This window comes from Oncorhynchus tshawytscha, linkage group LG16 (assembly GCF_018296145.1).
Source record: "Oncorhynchus tshawytscha isolate Ot180627B linkage group LG16, Otsh_v2.0, whole genome shotgun sequence".
NCBI classification, from domain to species: Eukaryota; Metazoa; Chordata; class Actinopteri; order Salmoniformes; family Salmonidae; genus Oncorhynchus; species Oncorhynchus tshawytscha.
In genome coordinates this window covers 18,104,394-18,118,725 of record NC_056444.1, presented here as the reverse complement: position 1 = coordinate 18,118,725, position 14,332 = coordinate 18,104,394, and the positions used below count along the sequence as shown (strand labels likewise).

At 43.2% G+C, this 14,332-nt stretch overlaps 1 protein-coding gene across 3 annotated transcripts in view; it reads right to left on the bottom strand.

Moving 5' to 3' along the window:
• pip4k2aa (phosphatidylinositol-5-phosphate 4-kinase, type II, alpha a) overlaps window positions 1-4,346 on the bottom strand; it is a 39,082-nt gene extending 34,736 nt beyond the window's left edge. For 2 of the 3 annotated variants that reach the window (XM_024374538.2, XM_024374539.2), the window contains exon 1: window positions 3,228-4,346. In XM_024374538.2, coding sequence (XP_024230306.1) covers window positions 3,228-3,368 — 141 coding nt within the window. In that variant the 5' untranslated portion in view covers window positions 3,369-4,346. The remainder of the gene's footprint in view (window positions 1-3,227) is intronic. The other variant, XM_024374541.2, reaches the window with a different exon arrangement.
• Between the last annotated feature and the right edge of the window lie 9,986 nt (window positions 4,347-14,332).

The window sequence follows — 14,332 nt, the reverse complement described above, 5'->3', positions numbered from 1 at the left end:
CAAGAAAGAGAAAGTCATTGTGACCATGAGGAGTTAAACTGTAAAGCAAGCAGCTTCACGCATAAAACATAGTTATCCGTCACCCTGAGAAGTTTGAACATGCAGGCTACGCCACACTGGCCGGGAATCAAACACATACTGTCTGTGTGACTAAAGTGGACCACATTAGCCCACTGAGCTAAAGCCTAGGGCATTAACTCTCTGGGAGCTAATAGAAGCATTCCTGTCACAGGTGTGGTCACGACGTCACATGCAGTAAACTACCACTGGGATAGAATACCATCTAGGCTAGGCTGTTGTGGTCGTGACACACTTATTGCGTAACCTCCCTTGGTTCCCCTCCCTGGCTTAACACCGACATTAGTTAGGGGCAATTCCATGGTAACAGAATTATGCTGAAATGCAGATTTTTTTGCACAATGACTACTTTGAACAATTTACACAGTAAATAAAATAAAAACATTTACTAGAAAAACTATTAAGATGCAAAGTTTGGTAACAGAATTACAGTAAAATCTCCCTCAGTTTTATTCTGTTCCCAAATGTATTTTTATCATTTTCTTTTTTTTAAAGTTTTTTTTTTAGTTTAACTAGGCAAGTCAGTTAAGACCAAATTCTTATTTACAATGACGGCCTAGTGGGTTAACTGCCTTGTTCAGGGGCAAAATGACAGATTTTTACCTTGTCAGCTCAGGGATTCGATCTAGCAACCTTTCGTTTACTGGCCCAACACTCTAACCACTAGGCTACCTGCTGCCCCATATCTTTACAGTTCTTCCTGTAAATGTGTTTCCGTAAAATGGTCTGTGTAAATTGGTAAAAGTAGTCCTTGTGCATACATTTTATGGGTGGTTAAACTTTTAAAAATCTATGTTTTTTGTTTGGTATACATTTTAAAGGGAAAAATCTGAGTCCATTACCATGTAATTGCCCTTAGGCCCTGTGCAGTGGAGAGCATAGCACAATCAAGGCTATTTCCATGAGAGAGACAGAGAGTGTGTGTGTGTGTGTGTGTGTGTGTGTGTGTGTGTGTCCTCTTCTCATTCACATTAGTAACCCTGCACCAAAAGAGACTGTTTTATTCTAGAAGTTTGAGCTGGGCTGACCAGCCTCTGATGCAGCGTGAATGAGGGAGAACAACTGAGGGGGTGAGGGGGCTCAACATCTGTCTGGAACAGTAGAGGACCACCACATGGACCACTAGAAAGATAGCGAGACCACCACTGTGTCTGGCCAACACTTCACTGTTAAGGCGTCAGCATGCTTCCGTTTGGCTGGCACCTAGCCGAACTCAGCTAGCTGAACTGAAAAAAGGCCTTTGTTTGGGGCCTTCCGAATGGCGCAGCAGTGTTAGGCACTGCATCGTAGTGCTAGAGTCTTCACTACAGATCCAGGTTAGATCCTGGGCTGTGTCGCAGCTGGGATGTCCTTATCCCATCGCACTCTAGCGATTCCTTGTGGCGACCAGGCACATGCACGCTAACGTCGGTCGTCAGCATTTCCTCTGACACATTGGTGCGCCTGGCTTCCGGGTTAAGCGAGCAGTGTGTCAAGAAGCAGAGCTGCTTGGTAAGGTCGTGTTTTGGAGGACGAATGGCTCTCGACTTCTGCTCTCCCAAGTCCGTATGGGAGTTGCAGCGATGGGACAAGACTAACTACCCTCACAAAATTGGGGTGGAAATGAGGTGAAACATTTTTGGAAAATGACAAAAAAGTGGCAATAGTACCGTTTGTCCATTTTGGGACACTGTAGCCAGTATAAACTTCCTCAAAATAGTCCGAATTAATTTTAGATAACTTAATAAATCAGTCATTCATTTTGACATTTTTTTCTGAAGAGATCTTAGTTGCGCAATTTTACATCTAGCTAAGATGTTTGGTGCAGTATCTTTCAATTAAAAAGCGTGCATGAGGATGAATCATCTCTCGCTGAATGGCAACAAAGACATTATTGAAGAATCGCTACTGTTGACCAATCACCGACGAAGGGGCGTAAGACTTCGGCGCCAAACTTCGGCTTGCATCCTGAACAATTTGAGTCTGAACAGTCGGGAAGAAAAATCACTGAAGTCCAAAACAAACAAAAATGTCACAAAATGTCATAATATATGCACAAACTCTACCAAACTGTTCCGGCTGAGAAGCATGCGGACGCCTTTACAGTAACACAGCCAAGGTTTATTCTTGGGCTTCTTTTCTGTTTAATGTAATCTCTGGTTTACTCTTTTGGCTAGGCTGGAGTAATCATTTCATGTCCATCTACTAAATAACCTCTACTCACTATTTAAAACTCCTTAGTATATTTTTTACATAGCATACAGTGAGTAAAAATGTCAATTATTTTAAACTGCCAGTGTAGCATTGCAGAGAGAATCTACTGTAATGCTGACATACCCAGAATATGGTGATCATTCACTCTTTGCATAGCCACTCTTCCACAGACGTATGCTAAAGAATTCAGCAAACTCCATTTGAGGTTTAGAACTTCAATGTTTTATCCAAAACAATAACATTCTAGTAAAAATGCTAATTAGTATTTTATGTAACATGGGGACAGTGAGCCAATGTTAAACTACATGGCTCTAACTGCGACTTCCTTCTGTGTACAGTGAATGACAGAGGAAGGGACAGAGAGTGATGATAAGCTCTCTGACATGGAAATATCTGCTCTCTCATGACACTGGACCCTGGGAGCTCGGAGAGCTTATCCTACACACACACACACACACACACACACACACAGTAAAAGCACATTAAAACACAGAGGGTAAGCTACTTAGTGTCACATCGAGAATGCAAACAGTTATCATAATATTAGTCTATCAGCAATTCACATTTACCCCAGGCAGTGTGGTATGTCTTAATAAGTGGAGTTGGAGAAATTACACATATGGCTAACAATCTAGCCCAACAACATGAGAATGCCCACTTAGCTACCTAGTTAGTATTGCATTTCTGCCAAAGCTCTATTGAAAGCCAACAAACGTTAAACTTCAATTCAAAATCAAGCCTAATGTGACCAGATACTGATTTGCATTAACAGGACAATAACCACTGCGAGCAGTCATCCCTGATTTGCGCCTGCCAGTCTCTAGTATGGCAAGTCAACCACATAGATGACACTATGATGACACTATTGTTAGCTAGCTGAGCTTTAGGTTTAACTTATTAGTAGCGTTACAGGGCCATGAAACATCGATTTGCCCACCACCAACGAACCGACTTACCGAATGGTTGACTCCCCACATAAGGACGCTGAGCAGAGGGTCACTGGCTCGGAAAAGCTTCACTTTCTGAGCCACGAAGTGTTTCTTCTTCGTCTTCGTCTTGCTCGCAATAGATGCGGCAATGCTGCTCGCTGTAGCCATCTTTAGTTATGTGAAATAGGCTGGATATCACTCAGTCAGTGACAGTTATTTATGGAGCTGAGAGAGTAGCCACTCAATGATCACCCTCCCTCTGCATTTAGCTTGCGAGCAAGCCGAAAACAGTATTTTCTGTATTACCTAGCCTCTCTAATTTGCATTAGCTTTTAGTTAGCTGGTTAACGAAATGACGGTCGTTGATAATGTATTGTAAAATATTAACGTTATTTCCTTCACTGTCAGCTAACGCACCACTAGCTCATTAACCCAACACTTCCCCCAAACATCGTAAGTCACCTCTTCCTTCCTCAAACTCCTCACCCCCGACACGACAGCCTCACTGAGTCGACGTCGTCACTTAGCATTGCTCTCTGGCTAACCAAGCAACTGACTGGACGCATCCAGGCAAAACATTTAGGAAGCTAACACCGCAATGGTGAAATAAAATAAAAATGTTCATGCAACCGTAGCAATCATTTTTCCAATCAACTACACTAAAATGCCAACGCAGCTCGCCTGCCTACTGGTACTGCACACTCCTACCGAACGCTTTAGCAGAGCAGTGGCAGCACTGGCCAAAGCTAACGGTCGTTAGCTTGCTAACTAGCAACTAGCTAGCTATTCAGTCCTTTTGGTTTTTCTCCCTCCTACGCGTTTGTTGGTCAGCCTCGAAATATGACAGTGGCCCAACCGTTCCAGTGCCAAAGAGGAGAAATCTAAAATCTACGTTTTATCTAAACGGTGTTCTTTCCTACGATGCTTTCGGCTCGGTGTTGTACTGTCAATTGACAGCTCCAGGGAAGGATGACAGCCAGAGCGACATTCCCTCGTGCAGACAGATTGGACAATAGTAGCGTTCCAGGTAGCCTAAATTGTATTACGCCTTGCGCAATTGACCACATTGTTGAATCCAGTTCTGCATTTATGTAGATCTTAGAGATTACAGATCTGTATCAGATATCTCAAAATACGGAAGTAATGTTTGTCATTGCAAGAACCCCAGCAATATGACTTAACGATATGATAATATGCGTCATGAAGGCGGCCTGGAACGTTCCCATTCTGTTCCGTCTTTCCCTCTTGCTAATGTTGCGTTCAAGACAACTCAGAACACGGAATCCTAGGAATCCTCCGACTTCAGAAAAACTGGCATCTTTCTACAGCTCCAACATTCTGACCTGAATTTCACTGACGTCATGATTTGTCCTCTTTTTTTCCAAGTTCCCAGTTGTCTTGAAAGCACAATGATACACGGGTTTCACACTTGGGATGTATCAGAATCAACCAACAGGAAGCTCCACGCAAATAACTTACATGACGTTAACGCGACATGAGCCCTTTTTTTCTCCATAGTTCCCAGTGTTCCAGAACGCACCAACACACTGCAGTCCAACATCCCCAAGTATGGTCTCTCTCTCTCGCCCTCTCTTAAATGTGATTCCCTTCTCTCAAATAAAATACTGTATTCATGCAAAATGTGACTCATTTTAGAAAAATGACATTGATAAATGCTGGTCCTTTTTATTTTAAAGTAATATTATCAACCGTGTGCATGTATGTGTGTCTATGTAGGCTACTGTATGCATGTCCCTTTGCAAACCTTAATAATACATTAGTGAAAAGCTATAAAATATCTGCACACCCCCATCCCCTAATCTTGAACCTTTATTTGAGATGAATCTGTATCACTCAGGGCAGGCAGGCCGCTGACAATGTAGTGACAGTGTCCCGCAGGGCCAGAGGTGCTGTAATGCTTTTAGAGGTCGTTTGGGTGTTTTGGTGCAGAGCAGTGCAGAGTGTGCTGTTTCGAGCCGCTGTGCTGTGTCAGGGCGTCGTTGTGGTGGAGGAAGCCCCGCTCTGTCTGCTGGTGATGATGTGGAGCTCATTTGGTTTATGACTCACCCTCCTCATGCCATGAGCCTCTTGTGCTGCTGTGGGAGACAGGCAGGCCAACTCTTAAAGGCACAGCCACACCATTACTACTGAATAGAATAGAATAGTGGGTGTGGGTGACATTCAGACAGGCAGACAGTAAAATAAATACACAGCAGCACAATGACACACATGTATATTGCCCTATATAAAGGTAAACCAATAATCCCTAACCAAACAGTTCATAAAATGTTCAGGTTGTTATTTTAATGCAAGATTAGTCTCCAAGCCACTAAAAATGCCAGTAAGCTTTGCAAATTGTTATTTTGTGTTAGCAGTGTTAACTGTACAATCAGTGCATGCAAAATAAGCCTACAGGGCAAATATTATCATCTGCTGTGTGAAATGTAAATTGTTCTTTGTGTTGCCAAGGCATGCAAAGCTAACATCTTGCTGAGGATGTTGGCAAATGACCAGAACAACCAGTTGATAAAAAGCCAAAGTATGTGATTTGCAGTAATTAACTGATGAAATATAGTCTCTTGATTTTGTATGACGGTCAACATCAACCAAATAAAGGACCTACCTACTCTATCGTTTTTGTTGCATGAGGCAGTCATTCCCACCACTTCAAGTGCAACTTGCATGTAAAAATGTCATGGGATGCATGTTATTGTTTGTTTTGGCTAGTGGTCCAATCCATATAATTAGGAATTAAAATACAAATCCTTATTATTCACATAAAATAGTGTGGCACATTCTAAACCAAAGGGTTTCCTTCATTTCATGAAAATCTTCCAACTTCTAGCTTCCAGTTTGTTCCACACACACAAAAAAAATAGAATTAAGAATTAGATAGGATCTCTGACTAAAATTGTGGCATTCGTCGCCTTGTAACGAAATGTCAAACTTGCTTTCCAAAACATTATTTGCTAGCTAACAGACTAGCTGAAAACCTGTATGCAAGATAGCTAGGTACTGATCGTCCGCGGAATTGAACAACATGTAAGAAACAGTTCATTATTCAAATAGTAATCAGGAAGGTAATCATACATTTCCTAAAAGCAACCTCATTTGGACGTCCAGGGTAATTGTGTTAGCAAGCTCTCTTACAACCTTAGCTAGCTAGTTAACGCATTTGTCGTCTGGAATGGACCAAGGTGCAACGTGGTAAGCGTACATTTTTCTTTATTTGCAAATGTCGCCAACAAAACAACAATGACCGTGAAGCTCCGTAAGGCTATACATGCACAAACAAAGACAAATACCCACAACTCCCAAAAGGAAAAAAAGGCTGCCTAAGTATGATTCCCAATCAGAGACAACGATAGACAGCTGTCCCTCATTGAGAACCATACCCGCCAATTAATAGAAACAAACAACATAGAATGCCCACCCCAAATCACACCCTGACCTAACCAAATAGAGAAATAAAACGCCTCTCTAAGGTCAGGGCGTGACAGCGTTAGTTAACAAGCTAAGTTCAGCCAGTGCATGCCAAAGTTGACACCCATGTAAACATTGACAGCATGTTATAAATGGGTAAATAAGTTTTCTGAAAAATATGTTGTTTGTAGTTTCAGGATGGGGAAGAAAATGTAGAAAGAGAGTGAGCCCTCATCTAAGGATCTGGTAAGAAGATTAAGATATGTGGTGGTGGGGGTCAATTTAATGAGAAGTCAAACAACTTAATCTCTCCCTCTATCAATTAAATTCAAAGGGCTTTATTGGCATGGGAAACCGATGTTCACATTGCCAAAGCAAATGGAATAGTCTCTCTCTTCTTCCCCTCTCTCTAGTTTGACACTCTGCTGATCAAGAGTAAGAAGGCAGCCCCTGTGGTCCTCATACTCAATTCCCCTGAAGAGGTTTTGGCTAAAGCTTGCTAAGCCATCCACACATTTGCAGGGAAAGGTGTTTTTACCCTTGATGTTGCTGAGAGAACTAACGTCATAGCCGTCATTTGAGCCTGGACCAAAGCTTGGGAGCAGCTTACCTATTGAGCATAAAGCCCTATCTATCTATCTATCTATCTATCTATCTATCTATCTATCTATCTATCTATCTATCTATCTATCTATCTATCTATCTATCTATCTATCTATCTATCTATCTATCTATCTATCTATCTATCTATCTATCTATCTATCTATCTATCTATATCTATCTCTATCTATCTCTATCTATCTATATCTATCTCTATCTATCTATCTATCTATCTATCTCTATCTATCTATCTATCTATCTATCTCTATCTATCTATCTCTCTCTCTCTCTCTCTCTCTCTCTCTCTCTCTCTCTCTCTCTCTCTCTCTCTCTCTCTCCACTCTCTCTCTCTCTCTCTCCTCTCTCTCCACCATCTCTCTCTCTCTCTCTCTCTCTCCACCATCTCTCTCTCTCTCCACCATCTCTCTCCACCATCTCTCTCTCTCACCATCTCCACCTCTCTCTCTCTCTCCACCATCTCTCTCTCTCTCTCTCCACCATCTCTCTCTCTCTCTCTCTCTCTCCACCATCTCTCTCTCTCACCATCTCTCTCTCTCCACCATCTCTCTCTCTCTCTCTCTCTCTCTCTCTCCATCTCTCTCTCTCTCACCATCTCTCTCTCTCTCTCTCCTCCACCATCTCTCTCTCTCTCTCTCTCGCTCCACCATCTCTCTCTCTCTCTCTCTCTCTCTCTCTCCACCATCTCTTTCTCCACCATCTATCTCTCTCTCTCTCTCTCTCTCTCTCCACCATCTATCTCTCTCTCTCTCCATCATCTATCTCTCTCTCTCTCTCCACCATCTATCTCTCTCTCAATTCAATTCAATTCAAGGGCTTTATTGGCATGGGAAACATGTGTTAACATTGCCAAAGCAAGTGAGGTAGACAACATACAAAGTGAATATATAAAGTGAAAAACAACAAAAATTAACAGTAAACATTACACATACAGAAGTTTCAAAACAGTAAAGACATTACAAATGTCATATTATATATATATACAGTGTTTTAGCAATGTACAAATGGTTAAAGGACACAAGATAAAATAAATAAGCATAAATATGGGTTGTATTTACAATGGTGTTTGTTCTTCACTGGTTGCCCTTTTCTCGTGGCAACAGGTCACAAATCTTGCTGCTGTGATGGCACACTGTGGAATTTCACCCAGTAGATATGGGAGTTTTTCAAAATTGGATTTGTTTTCAAATTCTTTGTGGATCTGTGTAATCTGAGGGAAATATGTCTCTCTAATATGGTCATACATTGGGCAGGAGGTTAGGAAGTGCAGCTCAGTTTCCACCTCATTTTGTGGGCAGTGAGCACATAGCCTGTCTTCTCTTGAGAGCCATGTCTGCCTACGGCGGCCTTTCTCAATAGCAAGGCTATGCTCACTGAGTCTGTACATAGTCAAGGCTTTCCTTAATTTTGGGTCAGTCACAGTGGTCAGGTATTCTGCCGCTGTGTACTCTCTGTGTAGGGCCAAATAGCATTCTAGTTTGCTCTGTTTTTTTGTTAATTCTTTCCAATGTGTTAAGTAGTTATCTTTTTGTTTTCTCATGATTTGGTTGGGTCTAATTGTGCTGCTGTCCTGGGGCTCTGTAGTGTGTGTTTGTGTTTGTGAACAGAGCCCCAGGACCAGCTTGCTTAGGGACTCTTCTCCAGGTTCATCTCTCTGTAGGTGATGGCTTTGTTATGGAAGGTTTGTGAATCGCTTCCTTTTAGGTGGTTGTAGAATTTAACAGCTCTTTTCTGGATTTTGATAATTAGTGGGTATCGGCCTAATTCTGCTCTGCATGCATTATTTGGTGTTCTACGTTGTACACGGAGGATATTTTTGCAGAATTCTGCGTGCAGAGTCTCAATTTGGTGTTTGTCCCATTTTGTGAAGTCTTGGTTGGTGAGCGGACCCCAGACCTCACAACCATAAAGGGCAATGGGCTCTATGACTGATTCAAGTATTTTTAGCCAAATCCTAATTGGTATGTTGAAATTTATGTTTCTTTTGATGGCATAGAATGCCCTTCTTGCCTTGTCTCTCAGATCGTTCACAGCTTTGTGGAAGTTACCTGTGGTGCTGATGTTTAGGCCAAGGTATGTATAGTTTTTTGTGTGCTCTAGGGCAACAGTGTCAAGATGGAATTTGTATTTGTGGTCCTGGTGACTGGACCTTTTTTGGAACACCATTATTTTGGTCTTACTGAGATTTACTGTCAGGGCCCAGGTCTGACAGAATCTGTGCATAAGATCTAGGTGCTGCTGTAGGCCCTCCTTGGTTGGTGACAGAAGCACCAGATCATCAGCAAACAGCAGACATTTGACTTCGGATTCTAGCAGGGGGAGGCCGGGTGCTGCAGACTCTTCTAGTGCCCGCGCCAATTCGTTGATATATATGTTGAAGAGGGTGGGGCTTAAGCTGCATCCCTGTCTAACCCCACGGCCCTGTTTGAAGAAATGTGTGTGTCTTTTGCCAATTTTAACCGCACACTTGTTGTTTGTGTACATGGATTTTATAATGTCGTATGTTTTACCCCCAACACCACTTTCCATCAGTTTGTATAGCAGACCCTCATGCCAGATTGAGTCGAAGGCTTTTTTGAAATCAACAAAGCATGAGAAGACTTTGCCTTTGTTTTGGTTTGTTTGGTTGTCAATTAGGGTGTGCAGGGTGAATACATGGTCTGTTGTACGGTAATTTGGTAAAAAGCCAATTTGACATTTGCTCAGTACATTGTTTTCATTGAGGAAATGTACGAGTCTGCTGTTAATAATAATGCAGAGGATTTTCCCAAGGTTACTGTTGACACATATTCCACGGTAGTTATTGGGGTCAAATTTGTCTCCACTTTTGTGGATTGGGGTGATCAGTCCTTGGTTCCAAATATTGGGGAAGATGCCAGAGCTAAGTATGATGTTAAAGAGTTTTAGTATAGCCAATTGGAATTTGTTGTCTGTATATTTGATCATTTCATTGAGGATACCATCAACACCACAGGCCTTTTTGGGTTGGAGGGTTTTTATTTTGTCCTGTAACTCTTTCAATGTAATTGGAGAATCCAGTGGGTTCTGGTAGTCTTTAATAGTTGATTCTAAGATCTGTGTTTGATCATGTATATGTTTTTGCTCTTTATTCTTTGTTATAGAGCCAAAAAGATTGGAGAAGTGGTTTACCCATACATCTCCATTTTGGATAGATAATTCTTCGTGTTGTTGTTTGTTTAGTGTTTTCCAATTTTCCCAGAAGTGGTTAGAGTCTATGGATTCTTCAATTGCATTGAGCTGATTTCTGACATGCTGTTCCTTCTTTTTCCGTAGTGTATTTCTGTATTGTTTTAGTGATTCACCATAGTGAAGGCGTAGACTCAGGTTTTCCGGGTCTCTATGTTTTTGGTTGGACAGGTTTCTCAATTTCTTTCTTAGATTTTTGCATTCTTCATCAAACCATTTGTCATTATTGTTAATTTTCTTCGGTTTTCTATTTGAGATTTTTAGATTTGATAGGGAAGCTGAGAGGTCAAATATACTGTTAAGATTTTCTACTGCCAAGTTTACACCTTCACTATTACAGTGGAACGTTTTACCCAGGAAATTGTCTAAGAGGGATTGAATTTGTTGTTGCCTAATTGTTTTTTGGTAGGTTTCCAAACTGCATTCCTTCCATCTATAGCATTTCTTAATGTTACTCAGTTCCTTTGGCTTTGATGCCTCATGATTGAGTATTGCTCTGTTTAAGTAGACTGTGATTTTGCTGTGGTCTGATAGGGGTGTCAGTGGGCTGACTGTGAACGCTCTGAGAGACTCTGGGTTGAGGTCAGTGATAAAGTAGTCTACAGTACTACTGCCAAGAGATGAGCTATAGGTGTACCTACCATAGGAGTCCCCTCGAAGCCTACCGTTGACTATGTACATACCCAGCGTGCGACAGAGCTGCAGGAGTTGTGACCCGTTTTTGTTGGTTATGTTGTCATAGTTGTGCCTAGGGGGCATATGGGGAGGGAATGCTGTCACCTCCAGGCAGGTGTTTGTCCCCCTGTGTGCTGAGGGTGTCAGGTTCTTGTCCGGTTCTGGCATTTAGGTCACCACAGACTAGTACATGTCCCTGGGCCTGGAAATTATTGATTTCCCCCTCCAGGATGGAGAAGCTGTCTTCATTAAAATATGGGGATTCTAGTGGGGGGATATAGGTAGCACACAGGAGGACATTTTTCTCTGTTAGGATAATTTCTTTTTGAATTTCTAGCCAAATGTAGAATGTTCCTGTTTTGATTAATTTAATGGAGTGAGTTAGGTCTGCTCTATACCAAATTAGCATACCCCCTGAGTCCCTTCCCTGTTTCACACCTGGTAGTTTGGTGGATGGGACTACCAGCTCTCTGTAACCTAGAGGGCAACCAGTGGGTCCATCTCCTCTATACCAGGTTTCTTGCAGGATGACAATGTCTGTATTACCGATTTCTTTGGTGAAGTCCGGGTTTCTGCTCTTTAGGCTAAAGGCAGATGACCTCAGGCCTTGGATATTCCAGGATAATATAGTGAAGGCTTTTTGTTCCATAGAGTGTCCAATGTTGTTGGTCGTGGTTTAGCCTCAGGCCAGTAAGTGTGAGCAGAGCCTGCTGAGCATCTGGTACATGCCATTGGCTTGGGCGAGTGTGAGAGTGGGGGTTGGGACTGTTTGCCCGCTCACTACCTGGGCGTATGTGTGGCTTCCATGTTGAGGCCCTCTTTGCGGGGTGGGGTGCATGGGGTGGGCAGGAGTGGCATAGGTCTGATCTGAGGGGGCCTAAATGGAGTGTGGGCATGGTTGACGTGGGGGGTGTTGATTGGTTGGGGTGGGGGTGTGGATGTGTCTGGGTGTACTGTGGTCTGGATGTAATTCCTCTTGGCGTGGGTCCTCTATGTGTAGGTCCAGGGGAGGTCCTGCAGATCTGGGAGGGTGTCTCGCTGGTCTGGGTGGGGTGTCTATTGATCTGTTGCTCCTGTGTGGAGTGTTGGGGATACGTTTGAGAGCGATGTCCTTTAGAGTCCGGGCAAAGGTGGGCACTGCTGCCTTGTAGAGGTGGACCTGGTCATAGAGGCTGTTCAAGTCCAGGGTGGAGTGGTGGGCCAGGAAAACGTTTGGTTTTGAGGCACAGTCACGGGAAATACTTGCATTTACCCGCTGTATTGTGGCGGGGTGGAAGTCTTTTCGTGGTAGCAGGGTGGAGATAACCACTTGTGCGTTGGGGAAAGTAGAAGAAGCCTTTTCAATCACTCCCTTCAGTGCTGTGGCCACTCTTTCCTGCTGTGCTCTCAGGTCGTTTGTGCCTGTGTGTATTATTATGTGGCTGGGTGAGCCTAGTTTGGCCTCAGACAGAAGGTCTAGGGCGCGCTGGGTGTTTGGACACCAGAGTTTAGACACACTGTGTTTGGGAAAAAGTTTTTTTCTTCTATATATTTCCCATTTGAGTCCATAAGTAGTACAATCTGTGTCTTGTGTTTGTCCTCAGTGGGTGTGGGGGGTTGTCAGAAGGGCTATCAGGGTGGCTGACAGGGGGTGCTCAGAGGGGGTGAGAGCCTCTGGGCTTGGGGTTCTTCATTTGTCTGTTGTGCTGTGATGTCGACTCTATGGTCAGGGTCTGGTGTGGACTGTTCTGCTGTGGTGTCGACTCTATGGTCAGGGTCTGGTGTGGACTGTTCTGCTGTGGTGTCGAGACTTTTGTTGGGTGCTGAGGTGGGCTGTTCTGCTGGCTTCTCTGTGGGGGTGGCCACCTCTCTAGTGGGTTGTTCTCTGTCACACGCCGTCCCCCTCAACTTCTCCTCCATCCCCCTCACCCTCTCCTCCATCCCCCTCCACCTCTCCTCTAGTGCTCTGTTCTGCTCCTCTTTCTCCTGTTGTATTTGTCTCACCACTGTCCAAAGTGCAGATATGTCTTTGTCCACCTCCAGCTCTCCGGGTCTGGTTAAGGGGCTGTTGTTGTGCTGGACTGTTGTCTGGGTCTGTGCTGACTGAAGTGTAATCACCTGCTGTTCCAGCTCCACCTGCCTTATCTCCAGCTGGGTGAATTTGTCCTTCATTTCAATGAGGGAGTGGTAATCTGTGCTGGGAGGTTGACCCTCCGCTGGGGGTTGCTCATCTGTGGGGTTACATAATGAAGAGGTCTGGTCTGATCCTCTCGGGGTGGGGGTATCTTTATCAAGGGAGAGTTTCTCCTGCTGAGCTAATTCTTTGATTAGGTGAAAGTCCAGCTGAAACTGTTTGTGGTTACGCTGTACCATCACTGTTCCGGACTTATAGATATTTATATTACTTAACTCAGAGTCCTCGTTGTCAAGTATTCTGAGTTTCCACCCCTCGTTAATCCCCCTCTCGTAACAGAGGGGTAGTGTGCTAATATAGCACTGTGCCATGCCAGGGGATGGTTTGTGTGGAAGATAAGGTTGCTGATGTTCCCATTTTTGTAATAGTCAGCAAAAAGTGTCTCTTGATTTTCCATAAGGAGCTTCATTTTGTACTCTTTTCTTGACTTATCATTCTTTACATGCACAGGGTACTGTATTTTAATTACCTCTGAACAGCGGGAGGGAGCTTCTAAGGCCTCTCCATTTGGTTGGGGTAGACTGTGTGACTCTCCTGCCATTGTTGGGCTAATGAGCTTTGACACCTCTCACTTGACACGTCAGTGCTATTTGAAGCTGTATCAAGCTTGGCAGAATTATGTTAGAATTAGAGTTAGAAATCCTTATAAAGTAATGTTGTGTATTTTTCTTCTTGGCTTTTGGAAAAAAAAATATATAGTTTCAGACTAAGCATTACTCACTCAGTTCCAGGTTGGATGGTGTTTTCAGGTTTCTGTTGTTTTCCAGAGAATTTGCTGTATAGAGAAACAAATCTTGGTAGTTGTGAACCTTCCAGGTGATTCCGTAATTCCGTCCAAAATCAGGTTGTAGGTTTTAAGTTTTGATTTGAAGTAGGGGTTATGTTGTAGAGGGTAGAATCCAGTATGTGTTCCTGACAAAAATCTAAGTTTATCTAACTCCTAATCTATCTTTTTTAAAGAAAATGCTGAAAAATGCAGGAGCTCATCTGATTGTGACTTCCTCTCTGTCTCTCTCTCTCTCTCTGTCTCACCATC